The 20,543-nt window shown below is 46.3% G+C and overlaps 1 protein-coding gene across 1 annotated transcript in view; it reads left to right on the top strand.

The window, feature by feature from the left end:
• The first annotated feature begins 354 nt into the window (after nucleotides 1-354).
• Nucleotides 355-20,543, top strand: part of LOC119403628 (gastric triacylglycerol lipase-like) — a 36,092-nt gene continuing 15,903 nt past the window's right edge. Inside the window, exons 1-5 of the mRNA XM_049418377.1 lie at nucleotides 355-367; nucleotides 2,029-2,168; nucleotides 7,229-7,436; nucleotides 15,075-15,189; nucleotides 16,193-16,343. Coding sequence (XP_049274334.1) covers nucleotides 355-367; nucleotides 2,029-2,168; nucleotides 7,229-7,436; nucleotides 15,075-15,189; nucleotides 16,193-16,343 — 627 coding nt within the window. The remainder of the gene's footprint in view (nucleotides 368-2,028; nucleotides 2,169-7,228; nucleotides 7,437-15,074; nucleotides 15,190-16,192; nucleotides 16,344-20,543) is intronic.

The following is a 20,543-nucleotide window of genomic DNA, read 5'->3' as shown; positions in this document are numbered from 1 at the left end:
GATGCACTAATTCGCCCAATCAGAAGAATATGTCTTCACAGAACAGAAGCTACAGAAGAGGCTGACAAGAGGGTCATTCAGTTATTCGTTGAAAACCTGGTAAAAACATTTGCCGTCACATCTTAAAAAAAGAAAATGGAACGCATCTCCACGAAGTGAATGATGACGAGTGGGCGAAGCTAGGACCTAAGGCCCATAATGTGTACGTTGAAGTCGCCGACTAGTATAAATGGTTTGTGCTTGTAGGTGTTTTATACTGTTCCGTCACAATTATAATTGTTGTTCGTCTATTGTAAACTTTTTTTATTCACATGCACACATATGTTTCGACTCTAGCAACTGTTTTCAACCACCATGACAGCGGACAGTGAGCGTCGACGACAAAGCTAGGTCCTAAGGTACATAATGTCTACGTTGAAATTGCCGACTAGTATAGAGGGTTTATTCGTCTAGGTGTTTTGTATTGTTGTGTCACAATTATAATTGATATTAGTCTATTGTTAAACCCTTTTTAGGGGATTTTACACGATGCTGTGCCGTGAGCACGGACACCACACAACGGACAAGCCTGGAGTGCTTCGCCCTTAAGAAAAGAAAAGATTTGGTTCCCCTACTGTTTTGGCTGACACTACCAACTTCGTTTTTTCATAGTAACAAAGACCAGGAAATGCATGTTACCTCTCACGAAGGCATGGGTTACGCTGAAGCGAAATAAATCGAGTTCATTTTACAAGTTCAGTAATAGCATAGCTGTGTTCTTGGTTTCTTCCTTATTTTAACTTCTAAATTCGAGTCTTCCGGGTGTTTGTACAATGCACAAAAAGGTTGAACTTGTGCCTCTTTTTCTTCTGTGTATCGTTAGCCTGTTTCTTCAAAAAACTGCAGCTCGTAATTCAGCGTTGTCCAGACTGTATACACACACCTTTGTCAGTTTTTTTTTTTCTCTCTTTCTCTTTTCTTTTTTGCAGTGCTTGTAATTTTATTAACAACTCGCCCATCTTTGCACTTGGGGGGAAATGCATTGTTGTCGTGACACTGACGTGCTGTAAAACACTTTGGCCAAAATAACGTCGCTCCGACCCAGCACAGCAGCTCGCTTACGCTGAGGACGGATTTAATTGCCCGTGCACGTCCTTTCAAGCACGCAAAGACATTGTTTTTCTTTCCTTGCTTCCCATAGTACTGCGCCGGCGATTAATAACCCGTGCAGGGACGCGTGTGCAAGGGGCAACCCGTGAAGGGCGCCCTGCGAAGGCAGCGACCTGTGAACCAGTACAGAGCACGCAATTTGCAGTGTAGTGCACGACGTCGCTCCAGATTCTTTCGCGCATCCTCACTCACTGAGCCGTTTTATGTCCGTGCGAAAACAATGCCCGAACCATTGAAGCAAAACTCAAAGTGAACTTGTTTACCCCCCGACAGATGCGGGCCAGGATGCTTATCACGCACTTGTGTCCCCTCTCCTCTTCCCGGCAATGACCGCCTGCTGTGCACACTCCTTTGGCCGCTGCGCAAAGGTTGCACCGCCGCGCGAGAAGCTACTACTTATCCGCTGCCCAAAGGCTGCGGGGTAGACTGTCCGAATAATGCGGTTACCTCGTTTCGAAGTCATTATTTTGCCGAGCTAATTGCGTGCAGCGTTGGGAAAGACGAGGTTAGCACCAGCCAGTCAACCGGGAGCATCGTTCACACCGAGAGTCTCAAGAATGTTAAGTATTGGCCAATACGAGGTCCACAGCCAATGAGAAAGCATTCACAAATGTGAATGGGCCTGTTCTTGGCGCTTCCCGAATAGCCGGCACTAGACGCAGTACGAACTGCACTGCGTAATATTAGTGAAGCGGGACGTGTGATCGGGAGAGTGCGACGTAGCCAATAACAACGCGAGTCTTCTTTCCTCCAGTGGCCTGCACGTTTAGCTGTGCCCTGAGCGTAGCAGATGCCGCGCACCGCCGCTACGATACTGCCCGCATTAGCGCGCCCGCGCGCGTTCGGGCGACGCGCAGGGAGGGAGCAGCCGTAAATGAGGATGCGCGTTGTCCGCTCGTTTTGTACAGACGTCGCTTTGGGCACGATTTTGTGTGAAGGCTCTCTTGTGGTGTGGCTTGTGCTTCGGCTCTGTTTGGTGCATCTTCGAACCGCGACAACCGGATGCCTTTCGAACGCCGGTAAGTTCATGGAATTTTTTTGCTTGCTTTCCTGTATGAGAACGCCGATTATGAATGAGCGTGTTGCCCCATCGGGTAAATACGAAATTAGAGGCCTCCTTATGAGGCAATACAAAAGCGTCGTCCTCGTAATAGTCACAGCGGGTTGAAAACTGTATCTGCGTTCAACATTTTAACTGAGCAAGTTGATGGATAATAATATTTTAGTTCGTGCAGTATACTCACTAAGTGAAAACAGAAGTCGGCTCATCTCCTATTCGTAAACCACTTGAGCACGTCATCGACACTCAATTTATCAAATGTCTTGAAGACCATAACATTATTTGCAAGCATCAGCACGGTTTTCGCAATGGCTATTCCTGCGACACTCAACTAGCCGGATTTATAAGCGACATACACGCACTAATATATACGCTGGGTTTCTAGTTGCTCTAGCATTTTCGGATTTTTTAAAGGCATTTCGTCGCGTTCCACATTATGTAGAACTCAGTTTACATCAGTTATCAATTCTGACTCGTGTTACTCGTGTTACGCTAATAGTTCCGCGAGGCAGCGTGCTTGGACATCTGCATTTGTCAATCGATATCTGTGATTTACTCAGTTGTGTGTCGTCAAAAATCAGACCGCATGCAGGTGATTGCGTGCTTTACCGATGTGACGCTGATAGCCAATTACTTGAGGCTGACCTGGCAGCGATATGCGCATAGTGTTCCAACTGGTTAAGGCAGCTAAATATTTCCAAAACTAAGCTCATGTCCTTCACCCATAGGCGGCACATCCCAGCCACTTACTCCCTCCATAACTGCGCTGTCGAACTCACTTAAACTTACAGGTACCTTGGCAACAATCTTCAGTCAAACTTATCGTGCAATAATCATATTATTGTTACCCTGGCCTCCGCTAACCATGCTCTCTGACTTCATACACATGATTAAATGAAGCTCTAATGCTTATAAAAAACATAGATACACCTTACTAAACCATCCCAAAGTAGAATACGCGTCTCCTATTTGGGATCCCGGAAAAGCTTACATCATCAGTAACATCGAAGCCTTGCAAAACCGTGCTGTGCGATTCATTTTTTCAGATTATTCATGTCACCCCAGCATCATGTCATAAAATAAAGATCACTTATACAACCTAGCACTTCGCCGTAACATTTCCCGCCTATCATTCTTCCGTAAGCTATGTCACCATCCTTTGATTCAGGGTGATTTCTTTTCAGTCACCAGCAGTCACCTTTCCTTGTTGTGACCATGCACATGAAGTCAAAAGCATAAATTGCCAGCCTTCCCGCTATTTCTGTTTCCTTTTTACCAGGCGCAATAAATGGTCTGAACGTATTGCCATCACACATTGCCAGTGAACCCTGCCTAGCCAAGATTCAAGATCCAAGTACTCACGACTAACACTCTAATCTTATTATTATCGTTAATTTCATGACTTCGCAGTGATGTTATTGCGAGCTTTCCTGATCATCTTTTTTTCCCGGGCGTATGTGCGCCCGTAGTTTTGCCAATGTTTGTATTTTTCTGCAATTTCTGATCGTATACTTATTTTGTAGATTACCTATGTTTAACTTCGTATCATTGTGCTTTTTTTTTTGCTTATGTGTATTCAGGGACCAGTGCTGATGTGCCCCTCAATCCTGTAGGGATTGTTAATTAAAACATGAGCCGCGCGTGCGATCCTGTCCGTTGTTTGGATCGCTCCGCGCGCTATCTGGAATGTCAGTCAGTCTCGCTAGTACTACGCAGCGGGCCTAACAGTCACAGCTGTGACCCCCCCCCCCACCCCATCCCGCGGTTCGCGTTCAGTCGCGACCGCGGCGGATTTCAAGCCAGTGGGAACAGAGACAAGCCTTTCAACTGAAGGTGTTTATTCATCTTTAGTTGCAAATCTGCCAATTGCAACCACTACAGCAGCACATTCAAAAGAGCACCTCAGCGACGGAGCGTTCCGCACTACTGGGAGATAACAATTAACAAATAGCAAGCACACATCGAGGGAATGATCACTGTTAATCTCACCTCGCATGGCCACTGGGCAGTAGTTCGCACTCCACGGCCGGGGTGCTGCAGGGGTTGATGGCGGCGGCGGTATTCCGGGATGGGTCCGATGTGGTCAGTCACACCTCCCAAGGCAGAAGACCCCTGAGGCATCCGAGAAAGCGACGCGCGTTCCCCGTGTTGAGAGGAGGAATCTTCCCACAAAAGGGGGAGGAGGAAATGGGGCGTCTCGGCTGCAGAATGAGCGCAGGGCGCGAAGGGCAGCGGGGATGGCAAAATGCCCCCCTCCAACGTAAGCCCTCTCGCCGCTGCGCGCGTAAACATATCATGAGCCGAGGCACCGCGTTGAATGAGTTGCTCACGAAACCCCACACCCCTTGTACTACCCTCGTAATGAGGGTGTTTGGGGGTATTGTAATAATAATAATAATAATAATAATAATAATAATAATAATAATAATAATAATAATAATAATAATAATAATAATAATAATAATAGTAATAATAATAATAATAATAATAAAGAACAAGAAGAAGAAGAAGAAAAAGAAGGCCTATGCATTTCTGCCTTCTTGTTAGCCTGCTCGCGCTTCACATAAAAGAAATGTCATGTTTACAACATAACCTGAAAGGAGGAAACCGGGCGGAGCAAATTGTCTGCATATCTCGCAGGGCTAGAAGCTCCTGCAACATACGGCATCCTTCGCCTGCCTTAGTGTTGGTCTTCCTGAGCCCTCCGCAAACCGAAAATGAATTCATTTAAAGGCACATTGACCTGTGACGTCTTGCGATGCAGTGACGAAATTAATATTTGAATATTGAGGAAAGTGACTGTGAGGAAGAGTAAATGCAACCCTTACAGTGGCGTTATTTATTGTTGTTGCTATCTTAGTTTGAATACGTTCCACCTGCTGATCCCAGCGGAAGTTCTTATGAGATCACAACAGATTTTGGTGGCGTATAGTTGACCGCCGCCGCCGCCAGTGTCCGTAACCGCTAACGCGCACAATGAGAAAAAAAAGGTCCAGGATTGAGCGGCATTTGAAGCAAGGCCCTCTGCGTTGCAATCGAGTATTCTACCACAGACTCACGCCGATTTTTTTACCTTTATTGTAGAGCCACGCCGGTGATTGAAAATCATTCACAAAAATATCCTCTACACGCATTATGTCGGGAAAGGAATCACGTTAGCAGATCTAATATAGCGTGGTAGGATAGCAAAATACCAGCCAGGAGTCACCCGATGCGAACTGCGTAACGAGTGTTTGGTTTAAAGCTTCGCACCCATTAGAAAGAGCTCAGCCATCATTCTTCGTCGCCATCAGCCACAGCATCAACAAAGTGCATGTAATGCCTTACAGATGAGTAGTGAATACCCAACTTCTCCGCGGAATGATGAATAATGTACAGCATAGTGGCTACTTCCCTATTCCGCAAATTATGATGCTTCATGGCGTAGTCGGCACCTTGCAACTGTACTGGTAGTCAACGCCCTAGGTGAGTTTACAACGGGCTCTGGAAAGGCCACTCTTTAACCTTTCACTGTGACGGCGCCACGTGCTCCGTGCATGGTCTGGCGTTTTATTTCATTCTTTTTTTTTTTCAATGATGAATTTAGAGAACTCGGAGGACATTACAAGGGTGGTTCGCTGAGCTATTTGATAATCTGTTTTCTTCTGTGGAGCAGCGTGAAATAAGCTAACCACCAACGTTGAAGGTGTCAGCGCTGTCTACGTCTTCATGTCTTTATGGTGTGTTTGTTTCGTCAGGTTCGCCACAAGAAATACGAGCATTTGAAAAGTTTCAGTATCCATAGCGATATAGCACATGTACTCACCCCCCCCTCCCCCTCCACCTCCTGTCGACGTCTATGATATCTGCACAGTGGGCGGCCGTTCCGACGCAGGCCGTCCACCGTCTCCCAAGCTAAATCGCCTTTCGAGAGCGTGTTTAGCACTAAATCTGAAAATAAAAATAAATTTGCGGAGGCACGCCACGAGCACAACGGCGACCGCGTTGTCCTTGAGCAGGATCTGATAATGCTGTCAAATGCTATCATTTAGCGCGTAGCATAGCGTTCCTTCCTCTACTAAACATGTCTCATATGGGAGCTATTTTCAATGTTCAAGGATGCATTCATGTATGTCCCATGCTCAAAACTCACTGCCACTCAACTACATTCGATCAACCCAAAAACACAAATTATTGGTGTTTTACGTCCCAAAACCAGGATATGATTATGAGGGACGCCGTAGTGGAGCGCTCCGGAAATTTCGACCACCTGGGGTCGTTTAGCGTGCACCTAAATCTCAGAACGCGGGCCTCTAGCCTTTCGCCTCCACCGAAAATGCGACCGCCACGACCGGGATTCGATCCCGCGACCTTTGGGTCAGAAGTCAAGTGCCATAACCACTAGACCGCCGCTGTGAGTGCTACGCAGGTGCTTCTCAGATATTTAGGTTAGAGATATCGAGAGGAGATGGCCATAGCAGCACTTGGCTGTGGTGAATCGTCATCAAAAAGCACGGCAGCGGGTCCTGTGCATGTCATCGAGAGTCCAGAATGAGTGACTGCTTCCAGAAGCGAGCATATATCCTCGCTTATTGAGTGAAATAGGAAAAGGTAAGTATCTCTCGATCGCCTACGTTCACAAGTGGCACAAGCTCCGAATGGCACTCTTATTTTTTTTTCCAAGCATGCTTACTACCGGTTTTTCGAATATTAGTGGAATGTCTCCGAAACAATAAGAATCCATGGTTCTTGTTCAAGTTAAGAGTTATATTGGTTGCATATGATGTTATAACGTAACTTTACTTATGATAATGACCAATTACCTGCAAGGACAATTAACAAAAGTTGACTGAGTTCACTGAAGAATTGTGAGCAGCTGGGATCGCTGCTGCACCTGGTGGAACAAATCTCTACTACGCTCATCTTTCCATGTGGCCTCTGAGATCCACCTTGGTAGCACGCGAATCATATATCCCTAGAATTACGCCACGGCACACGAAGGCCGACGTGCGAGTGCCACTGAGGGCGTCGTAATCGCAGGCAGACCTGATCCGAAGCAAGGGCTACCGCTGCCAAGAATTCACGGTCACCACGCAGGACAGCTACGTGCTGTCGATGCAGCGCATCCCACACGGCCGCACGGTAGCAGCCTCAATTCATGCGCCCCGGAGGCCACCTGTGATTCTGGTGCACGGATTCCTCTCGTCAGCCGTTGAGTGGGTCATCAACTATCCGCACCAGAGCCTAGGTGAGGTTCATTTACGTGATCGGCTGGTGGACGAATATACTAAAATAGAATAAAGCAACTCACCGGGCCATTCGCCTAAGCATTGAAGGCGTTCGCGTAAAACTCTGGGGTTTCAAGTGGCAAAATAGCGATGTGATCATGAGGCGCGCCGTAGAGGAAGGCTCCTTATTAATTTTAACTACCTGGGTTTCTATAACGGGCGCCTAAATTAGGTACATAAGTGCTTTTGCATTTCGCCTGCATGCAAATGCGGACGCCGCGGCCAGGAATCGAACCTGCGTCCTAGCTCGGCAGTGCGACACTAATATACCGCGGCAGGTAAAAAATGCAAGAGCGATATAAGACCAGAGCGCGTCAGTTTTGTCCAAAGATACCTGATATGAGAAAAGGATACTTTGTCGAGTTTACAAATATGAACCAAGTAGTCTGCAAAGAAGTATTGCGGTTTTATCTCTTGAACTACAGCGCCCCTAGCGGTCTCCACTCAAACTAGAGCACGCGCGATAGGGGAGCGAGCGCTCTACCGCACGTCCATATTTCAGGCAAACATTCCTTTCTGCACACCATGCGCGAGCTCTCCTCTCGTGCCAGCACTTCGTTCTCTTCTTTCTTCCATAGATCTAGCGGCACGCGGGGCACTAGATGGCACACGGGGCACTGCTGGCTACGCCGATGGGAAGCCGCGGGGACAGGCCTCGTTCATAAGCTGCTTCGCATCTAAAAACGCGACATGCCTAAAGTTGATGTCACTGCTTCTTTAAAGGACCCCTGACACCGAATTTGGAAACGCGAGATGCTCGTGTTGTTTCATAGTCCTGCATGCGGGGGCACTTCTGACCGATTATGAGTGACGAGCGTTGCCTTTAAGATACTTTAATTTGGTTTTAAAATAAGCCTGAATGCTCATCTAAACTTTGAACTCCTATCAACATAACCACTAGTATGACGTAGACGTAGGCCCTTGGGACGTTGCAGAGATAAAGCAAGTATTGTCGACGTCACAGACAGAAATACGCGCGGTGCACTGTGGTTATAGTGAACTAGAACCAACTTCCTAGTGGCGCGAGCGGGAGAGTTCAGGCGTTCCTCTTGTTCAGGCGTTCCGTAGGAGAGGAGAAAGAGGGGGAAGCGTAGGAGAGGAGAGGGCGATACATATCACGTACTGTCGCAGCGCATTGTCTTTAGGGAGCCTTCATGTGTGCACGCCCCCTCCGTTTTTAAGACTGGTTACACACTACGACGGGACGAACGGGTGCCGCTATAAGGAGCTTCGCCCCTAAAATTAAAGCGCTTTCGGGTGAGGACGTACAACTGCGGTGTCTAAGCGGCGTCTGTAGTGAACTGGAATCGTCATAATTTATTATCATACTCTTTATGTTTTTCCTTACATTTCACTACAGCTGCTTCGACTAAGGCGCAGCTACCATATTTCAGACGCCAGTGATACACCAGCTCACGGCGCCTCACCGTTCTTCAACGGCGGCGCCAAGCAGTGCTGTCAGCGCTAGACGCTTGTAAAAAAACTGCCGGGTGGCAACAAAAAGAGCAACGCATCGTGAGTCCACTATAGGCGAACGCATCAGAGCGCTATAAAAAGGTGCAGCCGCGATCCTTGCGGCGAGGAGAGGCGTTCGGTTTCAGCCGCTACATTGCCAGGCTCCTCCATTCAAAACATTCGCAACCTCAGCGTCTGCCACTTGCGAACCGTCGTCGGACTCGTTAGACGATGAGTAGGGCCACGAATCTGCGTCTGACAGCGATGACATTGTCTACCACGTGCTCGACGAGCAGACGAATTTCTCTAACTGGCAGCTCAACAAGCGCGTGGCTGACGTCACCCAATACTGAGCGTACGTCACCACGTGTGCCCCGAGGCGCGACCGCCGCGGCGCGGCGCCAGTTTCTTATCCTCTTTCGGCGCGCGTTTTGAACCTACACTAAAAATGACCATAATTAACGCTGCTAGCAGGGGCGTAGCCAGAAATTTTTTTCGGGGGGGGAAGGGGGTTCAACCATACTTTATGTATGCTCGTGCGTGCGTTTGTATGTGTGCGTGTATATATACGCAAGCAAAACTGAAAAATTTCGGGGGGTTTCAACCCCCCCAACCCCCCCCCCCCCCTTGGCTGCGCCCCTGGCTGCTAGGATTAATTAGACATCACGTAGGAGCATTTGCGGTGTAATTCCGTGATTACAAGACATAGACCTACTTATTGCAACATAAATGTCACAAACAAAAAATCGGATGTCAGGGGCCCTTTAATCATTGATCATGGACGTTAGTCGTCGCGATAAAGATGTACCACCCAGTGTCAACGTAGGTGCATCCACATTAAACGGGGCTATAGCTGCCAAACACCAATAGAGATTGTGCAAGCTCTCTTACATAAATGTACAGTAAACATTCAACTGCTTCAGTAATGGTACGTTTTACTTTCGTGTTATACCGATTCCTATGACGGAGGGATCAACCACGTTTTTTGCAGCTAAAGCGGGTATAAGCCACAGAAATTGGGCAAGCCCCACTACCGAGTACAACAGGTGCGAGCGTTAAATGAAAATGAACACGTGAAAGATAGAGACAAAGAGAGAAAAAGAGAAAAATAGAGTGCGAGAGAGAAAAAGAAAAAAAAAGGAGAGAGAGAAGGAAAGCGATAGAAAGAAAGAGAAAATAGAGATAAATAATAGGAACAACGACATAAAAAGGTAGACACAGAACGACATAGACAGAAAGAGAAAGAAATATAAAAAAGAAACACAAGAAAGGATAGAAAAAACAGAGAGCAATACAGAAAGAGAGAAATAGTCAGGAACAAAGAAAGAGAGAGAAAGAGGAAGAGAAAAATCGAGAGAGAGAACTAGAAAAAGAAAGGGAAGAAAGAGAAAGATACAAAGAGCGACGGTGAGAAAGAAATAGATAGAGAGACCTAATGAAAAATTGAAAGAAAAAGGTACGAAATAAGATGTACAAGAAACAGAGAGAAAGAGAAAGAAATGAAGGCGGCCCGGCTCTGCTCTTCCTACAGGCTTGGCACCACTAGTGCGAAGCCTGAACCTTCACTGTCCCGGCCCTGGCGGCACTAAATTTTGTGACTGCGGCCCGCTAGCTGAGCTGGAGACCCCTGCTTTGGAGCATGTTCAATTATCTCCATATTATACCTTGTTATGTCGGCTACCTATTAACTTACTTCGAAAGCCCTGCTAGTTCTATTTTGTCTGTTGAGTTCGAGGCTGTCATGCTGTGACGTTTCATAATTAAAGTTCTGCGTATTAATGAGTAGTTGTGCACATGCCTAAACCTTGCCAGGTACGTCAACTACACTGGCGTGCAAAGGGCAGTTGATGGTCCCACGTGACGTCGGCATTCAAGTTAGAGCGAATATGTCACTTTTATCGCAACGAAGTGCGCACTATGGTGCGACGATGTACATTAGTAGTGGTCGTCGACGTATTCAAGCAACGCACCACTATAGCTTATGTAGTTGTAGGTGACGATACGTAATGTTTATTGCATTGCTATAAGAGCGAATAGCTAGCGCTGCAACTAAAACTGGCGTAGCTGGGAGATTATGCTTGCATATGCTCTTCTTTCTAAGCCATTTGAAGCGCTGGCGCGGCTCTATGATAGAATACTCCACTGCGCATCATCCAGAATTCCTGGACTCAATTTCTCCTGGCGCCGTGATTTTATTGGAGGAGCTGTTTAGCAGGCCGTAATCTGTCCAGCGCGAACAAAACGAAACTCCGCGCTCGCGATGACGTCACCGCGCGTTGTCCAGCGACCGGTCGCACAGCTGTGCGCCTGCTTCGCTAGCCCATACACTGCTCCGCCACCAGCCCGCTTGTCTCGACACTGCACGCAACCGCTCGGTCGCGCCACAGGTGACGTCACGGCGAATTTCGCTTGCGTTCCTTCGTTCTGTATGAGCCCGGCGCGTGGCAGTGGCGCACGGCGCCATACACAGACATGGGGAGAGCGAAGAGTTCACGACGTAGTACGTCTGAAACGGCGAGAGGTGACTATGCTGGACTCGAATGGAGCTTGGCATCACGGGGCATTACTTCGTATAACTTAGTATCACTTTGTATAACTTGGCATTACTGCGTACGGCCAGGGCCAGCTAGCAACAGATTAGCTGCACTGTGTCTTTAGCCTTGCACCACTAATGCAAGGTACGTCCAGCTCCTTTATTGCGCAAGCACTTATATGGACACTCTCGGCTGGTTTTTGCCGTCGGCGTCGCCGTCATATCCCGTATATATATATATATATATATATATATATATATATATATATATATATATATATATATATATATATATATATATATATATATATAAGCCACAAAAAAGAAATAATTCAGAAATACTTTCCGAGGCGCGGAAACGAACGGGTGACCTCTCGCTCCGCAGCGCGCGGCGTTAAACGGCTAGGCCACGAAGAATGCCGTCTCTCGGCATGCTAACGGCGAGCTATTTATATACACCTTTCACTTCAGCGTGTTTTGTTGCTTACCAGCGAGATGGCGCGAAGTACGCGAGGGGCGCGCTTTAAACGTCATCGCCCCTCTCATGGCGTTGCGCGCGCGCCTCCGTGCACTTCGCCCTACAGGGCGTGGTCGCCTGCGGGCACGCTTATATTGTGGAGGGAGGAGGGGGGGGGGGTCGTATGTCTTGTGCTTTCACCGCGATGTCCGCGCTGAAGTTACAGAGCGTACGAAGGTCACTTCGCTCGCTGCAGCGGCCGCGTTTGCGAAACGAGCACGCTGTTCAAACAGAAAGAAGTAACAACTGTGACACTTGATAGTTCGCGCTCGTCCTGTGTGTATTCTTATCGTGCGTCCTTTGCGCTTGAGCGACGCGCTGAAAATTTCGAGCTGCTTTCCGTTCTTCGAGTTACATTCGAATTTGTTGCTATCGCATTCATTGCTTCGCCGTTGCGGCGAAACTGTGACTTTTTTATTCTTTGCGTCTATCGGGATTCTTCGCTAATCGATAACGCCATCGATGGCGGCACCGTGTTTTGTGCGATATGGGCTCCTTCACGCAGTCGCGTTAAGGTTTCGAAATTCTGGATTTGTAGAGGCCACGCGTCACCTCTTGCGCAATACCGGCATAGCATGGGCTGCAGTATGCGGGTATGCGCCACGGGTATGCGCCACGGGTATGCGCCACACGTGACTGATGGAAAGGGTTTCATGACATACGCGATAAGCAAGCCACATTAATAACGCCATGAATAACAGCTGTGAATTGTGTTGTTCGTACACTAATGTCTTCTATGCCAATTTGGGATATACCAAGTTAAGGAGACGACCACGAGAGCGTCAAGACGTAGATAGATAGATAGATAGATAGATAGATAGATAGATAGATAGATAGATAGATAGATAGATAGATAGATAGATAGATAGATAGATAGATAGATAGATAGATAGATAGATAGATAGATAGATAGATAGATAGATAGATAGATACTTTGCGTTCAATAAAATTAAAGTCAAGGACTAAAATGCAAATTTCACAACATACGCAACGGTTTGAGAGGGAGACCACTAAACAAAATGAATTATCACAGAGAAAACTGATATGGCGTGTTGTACAATGCATAATCTGTTGTGATAATACAAATTCAGCAGTCTTGGCAGATTATTGCTTGTCATTTGATAGTCATTGCTGGTCAGTTGACGCTGCAGCTTTCCTGGTATTTGCTGGTCACGAATGGTATGTGCGTTATAAGCGTGATGTAGCATTGGTGACAGGAATATAACGACATGCTTTTTTTTAGCAATCTCAGGAAGTCTTGCGAAAATAGTTGACGAGAGGTCAATGTGTTTAACAGCACATGTTAGGAACAGAATGTTCGTGCGTTACCCTCTTTTTCATCCCTGTGCGTTCCATGTATGTGTGACACATCATATAATGTGCTTATTTGAAGGAGCGATATTTCAAACATTGTTTGCCTCAATATGTCTCAAAAGGTTCCTGTATCGTCAATAATCTGTTGCTTCATCTTTGCACATTGAATGCAATCTCTAATGAGAAAACACGAAGCTTTGAAATGATTCGTTTTATTTACCTTTCAGCAAATTGAGATTTTTCGCGTTAGTAATGTGAAGCTTGTTAATTGGACCCGTGAGTGTGACATTGCTACCGCTCACACAGTGGGTACTTACAAAATGCGAAGATAGGAATGATACACATGCGGCGTTTGCTCGCAACATTTTTTAACGTGGAATCTCGTCGTAGGCTATTCTTCCTGTTTAAGGAAAATGTTTTCGTCATGTGTTGGAACATAAAAACGCACACACGTAAATGCACCAAATAAGCCGCGCTTATCATCATTTATGTTTCGGTGTTGCCAAGTGTGGAGTAATGCGCTAACATCGCTCCAACGTTGACTCAATCTCCGATTGTCCGCGCTGCTTTCCTTTCGTCTTGTCCAAGCGACCGTAATATGTAGCCTCTATAGCAGCCAGCAATGCGGAACTGCATTGCGGATCGACCGCCTAATGCACAATCAGTGTCGCTATGAGCGCTTTCTTCCTGGCTATTTTGCCTTGACTGTTGAGACACTTGCCATGCCAGTCTGTTTGATGCTGAGCTTTGGTCCGACAACAGCTGGCCTCCAGAGCATGCTCTTTCATTTGCCCCGTTCGTTCAATGCCAACAATCGATCGCGACTGCAATTCAACGTAAAAGTCAGAATGAGCTACAGTGGACCCAAAACTGTGGCTCTGCAATATAACCTACGTCTTTGAGACGAATAGACGAAGCAGCTAACACTGATTTCCACGACAATCGCCTCTATATAAGCTCACAGTTACTGTGAGAATTCCTCCTAGAGAAGCACGGAGAAATGGATAGAAAAACTTTATTGCTTGTCCGGCACGGAGAAACAGTGATTGAAGTTTCGGACATTTGGGAGATCATATATTGCGCATGATTGGAACTTGTCCAAAAATATGGGAGAGAGCTAATGCGAAGAATTTTAACAAGAGGAAAATGGTAACACATTTGTAGAACAGCTCGCATGGAATTCTTCACAACACTGTGCCTCTGCGAAATCAAGTAAAGTCGCCGTTCTGAACAGCCTGACTGCTCTTTACGCCATTTTCTTCTCATCATTATGTAGCCGTCAGCGCTAGCCATTACAGCTGGAGTACGTGAGGCACAGAAACTGGACTCTGCTCTGGAAAGGCACATGTGCCTATGGATTTTCATCACTAACATTTGCACTTCTCTTATGAGGCTTTTCAGAACAATGACAATTATCTGTTGTTGGAAGCGCGTTTTTCTCTGCAAAATACTTTCGGCATTTATGTAGGCATTCAAATTCTGCGTACTCTATGTTTGTCACAAGAAATAAACGAAGGTCATGACCGAGCTTCAAATGTATACAATATTTATGCTCTCTAAATGAAACTTATTCTGACATTATTTATATTTACTAAAGCTGTGTAGTTTTGCCCACAGTTTACCCACAATCATACCGTGGCCGAAGCCACGGTTTGATTATGAGGCATGTCAAAATGGCGGATTGTGGAATAATTACGACCAGCTGAGGTGGCATTACTTCGTCTAATGCTTAGTGTTGACGTAGGCATTCACCTTGATAATGTGAAATTTCCCACGCAGGCTTTCTTCTGGCGGACGCCGGTTACGATGTATGGCTGGCCAACCTTCGAGGAACGCCGTACGCACGACAACACCTTCAACTCACTGAGCAAGATACGGAATACTGGAACTTCGGGTAATATATACCAGTGCGCAATCACACTTAACATTGCGAACGTTATTTTGAAAACAAATTCCTAGCACTCTTCCACCGACGTATTGTGACAGAGTACGATGTAGGGTAAATCTGTTGCGATAGAATTGTGATAGAATCATATAGACACCCTAGCAGGGTTTTCGCCGCCGCCCCCGGCGCTGCCGTGCCATTTTGTTTATGTATAGATATGTGCATATATAAAGCCTTCAAACACAAATAGCTGAGGAGAAAATTTTCCCAAAGCGCCCCACCAGCGGTTCGAATCTGCAGCCTCCCTCTCCGAGGCGCGACGAGTTAAACTTCTCCGCCACACAGCATACTAACGAGTTATTTATATACACCATTTACCGTTGGCGGTGCGCAGAGCTCTGAGGTACTTCAGCGTTTCTGAGGCTTGTTTACTACCACCCGCGAGATGGCACAAAGGACGTGCTTTAATCGTCGTCGCCCGGCTCGTCTTTCGCCGGAGTTGGAATGTGCGCCTCCGACTTGTACTTTGACATACAGGGCGCGGTCGCGCGTGCTCGCGCGCTTATCTCTTGAGAGAGAGGTTTATACTTGTTGTGCTTTCACCGCAATGTTTGCGTTGAAGCCATATACCACACGTTCGCTCGCTGCAGCGGCTTTGTTTACCAAAGAAGTGAGCTGCGTTTCTTTCTTCGTACGATACTTCAATTTGTTGCTATTACGTTCATTGCTGCGCTCTTGCGGCGAAACTGTCTTTTTTAACGGAGACGAATTCGCCAAATAACGCTAGACACTGGAGGCTTGATTTCATTCGAGGTTTCTTTATTGTCAGTACCCTTGCCATTTTAGGCGCCTAGGATGCTACTTTACCGGAAAAAATCAATAGTCTGGAATGTCATGCCAGTGCTCCTTTACTAAATGTGGTAATTTGTTGAGCCGTGCTTCATAATTTATCGACAGGCGCTATTCCTGCGCAATTAGTCCGGCGACAGCGATAATCACCCTGTATGCTCAGGCTCGACGAAATGGGGCTCTACGACATCCCAGCACTGGTCGACTACGTTCTCGCCTGGACGGGATGGAGCGAGCTCTTCTACGTGGGATTCTCGCAGGGCAACGCGGCCGCCTGGATCACACTGTCGGAGAAGCCGGAGTACAACGCCAAGGTTACTGCACCGTTATACTAAAACATTCCCATTCATTTTGTAACATGGTACGAGAAGAAACGGGCACGAAAATATAACCCCACGGTTTTCCCTATTCTTCTCGTTCAATGCATAGCAGTGGCATCGAGTTCCGCACTCTTGATTCATTGAAATAGTATGCGAGGTCTTATTCGCATCTCTCTCATCCATTGGTAGAGTATTACGTGTTTCCTGCGACTATGATGGAGAGATCTACACGCACCGACTTTCCGTAAGGGGCCGCTTCCGGTATTTGTGCCGAGGTAGTTACATAGAAAGAACATTTAATCACAGCAGGAAAAAAGAACGAGGAGGCTCACCAGCAAGTGCGTGTCAGGCAGTGCAAGCGACACGGCAACAAAGAGCGTCAAGCGAAAAGTCAGAGAAGTGGAGAAGCTGTACTGCATAATAGCTGGGGAAAAAAACCTATTCTGAGTATCTACCGAAATGGTTTTCACCAAATAAAGGAGGAGCGTTTTTATGATAATATAAAGGGAAGCAGTTTATGGTTTTAAGCGAGGTCGGGTTGCTATGAAACGCTTAGTTATAAATAGAGCCGCAGCAACAAAGACGACGCAAGTACTTGCTGTGGGAAAGCTGGCGAAACGACGTAGCATGTATTATAGGAATGGGTAGATATCCACCTGAGGTGTTTGTTAGGACAATAGCTTTCAAACGAGACGCTCATAGCATCCATCCATGCACCCACCTAACTCTAAAATATCGCTCAAATACACAAGTACGTCTGAGAAAAGAAAATAGAAGGTTGTCTATATACCAGACCCGTAGCCAGGAATTTTTTTCCGGGGGGGCACTTGCTTAAGGCCTTCGCTATTTCAGAAAAAGACCTATTTTTATTATTTCTTTTCGGTAAAACACCCCTTCCGTCAGAATTTCGGGGGGGGGGGATCTTTAGGGCACCCCTCCTGGCTACGGGCCTGCTATATACGGTATCTTATTTGTAAACCACGGTAGATAGAGGCTCTGCTCTATTTTTTTTTTCATGGTGCACTGTGGGGTTTCCTAATATATATTTGTTTTACTCCAGCCAGATATTTTTAAAAAACTGCTGCATATGTGGCGATTCCTTTGGGAACAAAAATAAAGCGCGGAACTGACATTCGCAAAAGCCGAGAGCAGCAGTGCCTGTCATGTGTCTCTCGGCTTTTGCGAGTGTCAGTTCTGCGCTCTATTATTTCCCAAAAGCTATGCACCATGTATCACAGTATCAAGTTTGTTTGTTTTTAAATTATGGCTACTCGTGTTCTTCGGGTGGCTTACCTGAATAGGAAAACACTATATCACAGATTCGGCTGCTGCTTGCGTTGGCGCCCATTGGCAACGTGACTCACCTGAAGAGCCCAGCTAGACGCATCACGCCTTGGTCTCCAATTCTTACGGTGAGTGAATATCGGAGAAATATCGAAGGACGACGGCGAAGAGGCGCTGACTGAAAAAAAAAGGCTTTGTTTCTACAAGAAGCGCTGATAATCATGACAATAATGTCACCAAAATCGCGCATATTCCCAACCAACAACATTTCAAGCAAATCCGTTCATCAAGGAAATAACGAAGTAAAGGTAACGAATAGACAATTTTCAGACATTTTCGTCTAACCTGCCCAATAAATCAAATCAAATCAAATCAAATCAAATCAAATCTTTATTTTGCATATTATGGTTACAGCGTTAAGGATATACAGAAGAGGGTCCCAAGGTCAGAAAACCGTACCGGGACCCTCTGTACATGATCATTAGATAAAAATTACAAAATAAGCACGAAAAATGAAAAAACGAAATATCAAGTCAATCTAAAAACAAGAGTACAATAGTTATACAGAAAAAATGCTGCGATAATCGGAGACATCATCATTTTTAAGCGTACAGAACTGTTTTCTAATTGTATAAATATTGATATTAAATATATACACATATATATCCATATATATTCATACTAACAGTGAAAACATATAAATGAATACAGAATGAACTGTAACAATGCATTTCACGTAATGTTGACTTATAAATATACAGGAAAGGGAAAAAAGCAAGAAAACAGTACACGCTATGAATAATTGGTATAATTATTGGTTCAGGAGATGATGTTTGAGTATTTTCTTCAATTCAGTAAGAGATGGCGATGTTTTGATGGGGTGAGGAAGAGAATTCCATGCTTTGATAGCACAGAACGATGCTGTCATTTTACCATAATTAGTGTAAGCTTTAGGTAGCAAGAAGTTATTTTTCTGAGCAAAACGGGTAGGGTTATTATTCTTCAAGGAACCTAAGGAGATAAACTCGTGGGTGAGATCTTCATTAATTAACCTGAAAAGCAAGGTAATTAAGTTAAATGCAAATAAATCATTAGTGGTGAGCACTTTATTCTCCATGCGTACGATACTAATGTTATCGCGAATAAAGTTGGGAGGCTTCAATAGAATTCACTTTCTCTTATTGGCGCCAGTATACCCTACGGCATAAGCTAGATAAAGAGGAATAGTTCCTGGATAAAATACAAGAGCAGTCGATGCAGAGGACCGTTCGTCCAGCTTGATAAATCATGTGGTCGACCGGGGTGGTAGTCGAGGCTGCGTAGGTGGCGGGCCTTGTGAACACCTCCTAAGTAACACGTAGAGCACTAGCGTGCCGTAATGCTGGCCTCATGTATCTGTCGACTGTGGCAATTAGTACATGTAAATTACTTCTTTATTGTTGTCACGTATATATTGCAATAATTCTATTTTTATGGAAAAGTGTCGTCCTCTTTAGGCTGAATGGTGTCATTTCATACAGTTTACTGCGGTATGAAGCAAATATCGCGCGTATATGGAAGTGGCTTTCTGTACATTGAAATAGCGATGGTCAAAGTTTACATATGCTGTGTCTGCCTCTAGATAACGGAAGCTACCAGCTTCGAAATGTGCCTCCTGAAATGTCTTTGATAGCCATGCACTGTCAAAGCATTGTTGTAACTTCAGGCTATGCCCTTTGTGCGTGAATGAACGTCACATTAAATAAATAAATAAAAAAATAAAAAAATTAATAAATAAATAAATAAATAAATTGTAGTGAAGAGGAATGTCCAGCGCTGCAGCCACATCGCCAGCCCTGCGCGAGGCACGAGCTGGAACTGCCTAGCCCGTGTTTTTGCTGCAATGCTGCCCGCGCCCGTCCAGTTCCTGCTGCTACTATTACGACGAGCACCGCTTGTAGCCCAGTGTTTATATTATATTTTGGTGGAGGCTGCTGCGGTTTTCCCCGGCCCTAGAATTGCGTAGACGAAAGCTCCCGTCCGTCATGCCTGACGACGCCGTCTCGACACCCCCCCCGGCTTCCCCGCCCATGTGTCCCGGTGCCCAGCGTCTGCGAGAGCCCGAGATCTTCAGCGGCACCGATGAAAAAGACGTTGAGGATTGGCTTGAATCCTATGAACGCGCGAGTGCTAGCAACAAATGGCACGATACCATGAAGCTCGGCATCGTGATGTTTTACTTAACGGATGTCGCCAATCTATGGTACAAAAACCACGAGGCCGACATCCCCACTTGGACGACCTTTAAAACCAGCATCGCAGCTGTTTTCGGACGCCCTGGTGTGCGCAAACTTCGAGCAGAACAACGACTCCGCAGCCGGTCCCAGCAAACTGGCGAAACATTCACCAGCTACATCGAGGACATCCTCGACCTCTGCCGGCGTGTCAACCCAACCATGGCGGAAGCGGACAAGGCACGCCACATCATGAAGGGCATTTCCGATGATGCCTTCCAAATGCTGCTCTCGAAGAACCCTGCCACTGTCTCTGAACCTATCGAGCTTTGCCAGAGTTTCGACGAGCTCCGCAGACAGCGTCTTCTCACGCGGCGCCAGCACGTTTCGGACGAAACCATTTCGAGCGTCGCTACCGCTCCTGACCTTGAGTCACTGCTGTCCCAGATCAAGGATTTCCTACGTGCAGAGGTTGCTCGTCAGCTTTCTCTGCTATCACCAGCCGGGCAACCACCGTCGCCTTTGCCAGCAAACATTCGCCAGGTAATCCAAGAGCAAGTTTGCGCGGCCCTGCTTTCTGCCCGCGACACTCCGCCGTTGCCGACCCCTGTTGTCTGTGCCGAGGTGAATGCGCCTTTCAGCTATGCTGAAGTTGCCGCACGGCCACCGCCTCAGACGTTTGCGTCTTTACCCTCAG

The sequence above is a fragment of the Rhipicephalus sanguineus genome, chromosome 8 (genome assembly GCF_013339695.2).
Source record: "Rhipicephalus sanguineus isolate Rsan-2018 chromosome 8, BIME_Rsan_1.4, whole genome shotgun sequence".
In the NCBI taxonomy this organism is placed as follows: domain Eukaryota; kingdom Metazoa; phylum Arthropoda; class Arachnida; order Ixodida; family Ixodidae; genus Rhipicephalus; species Rhipicephalus sanguineus.
The sequence above is the reverse complement of the archived record's forward strand: the minus strand, read 5'-3'. Positions and strand labels throughout refer to the sequence as shown.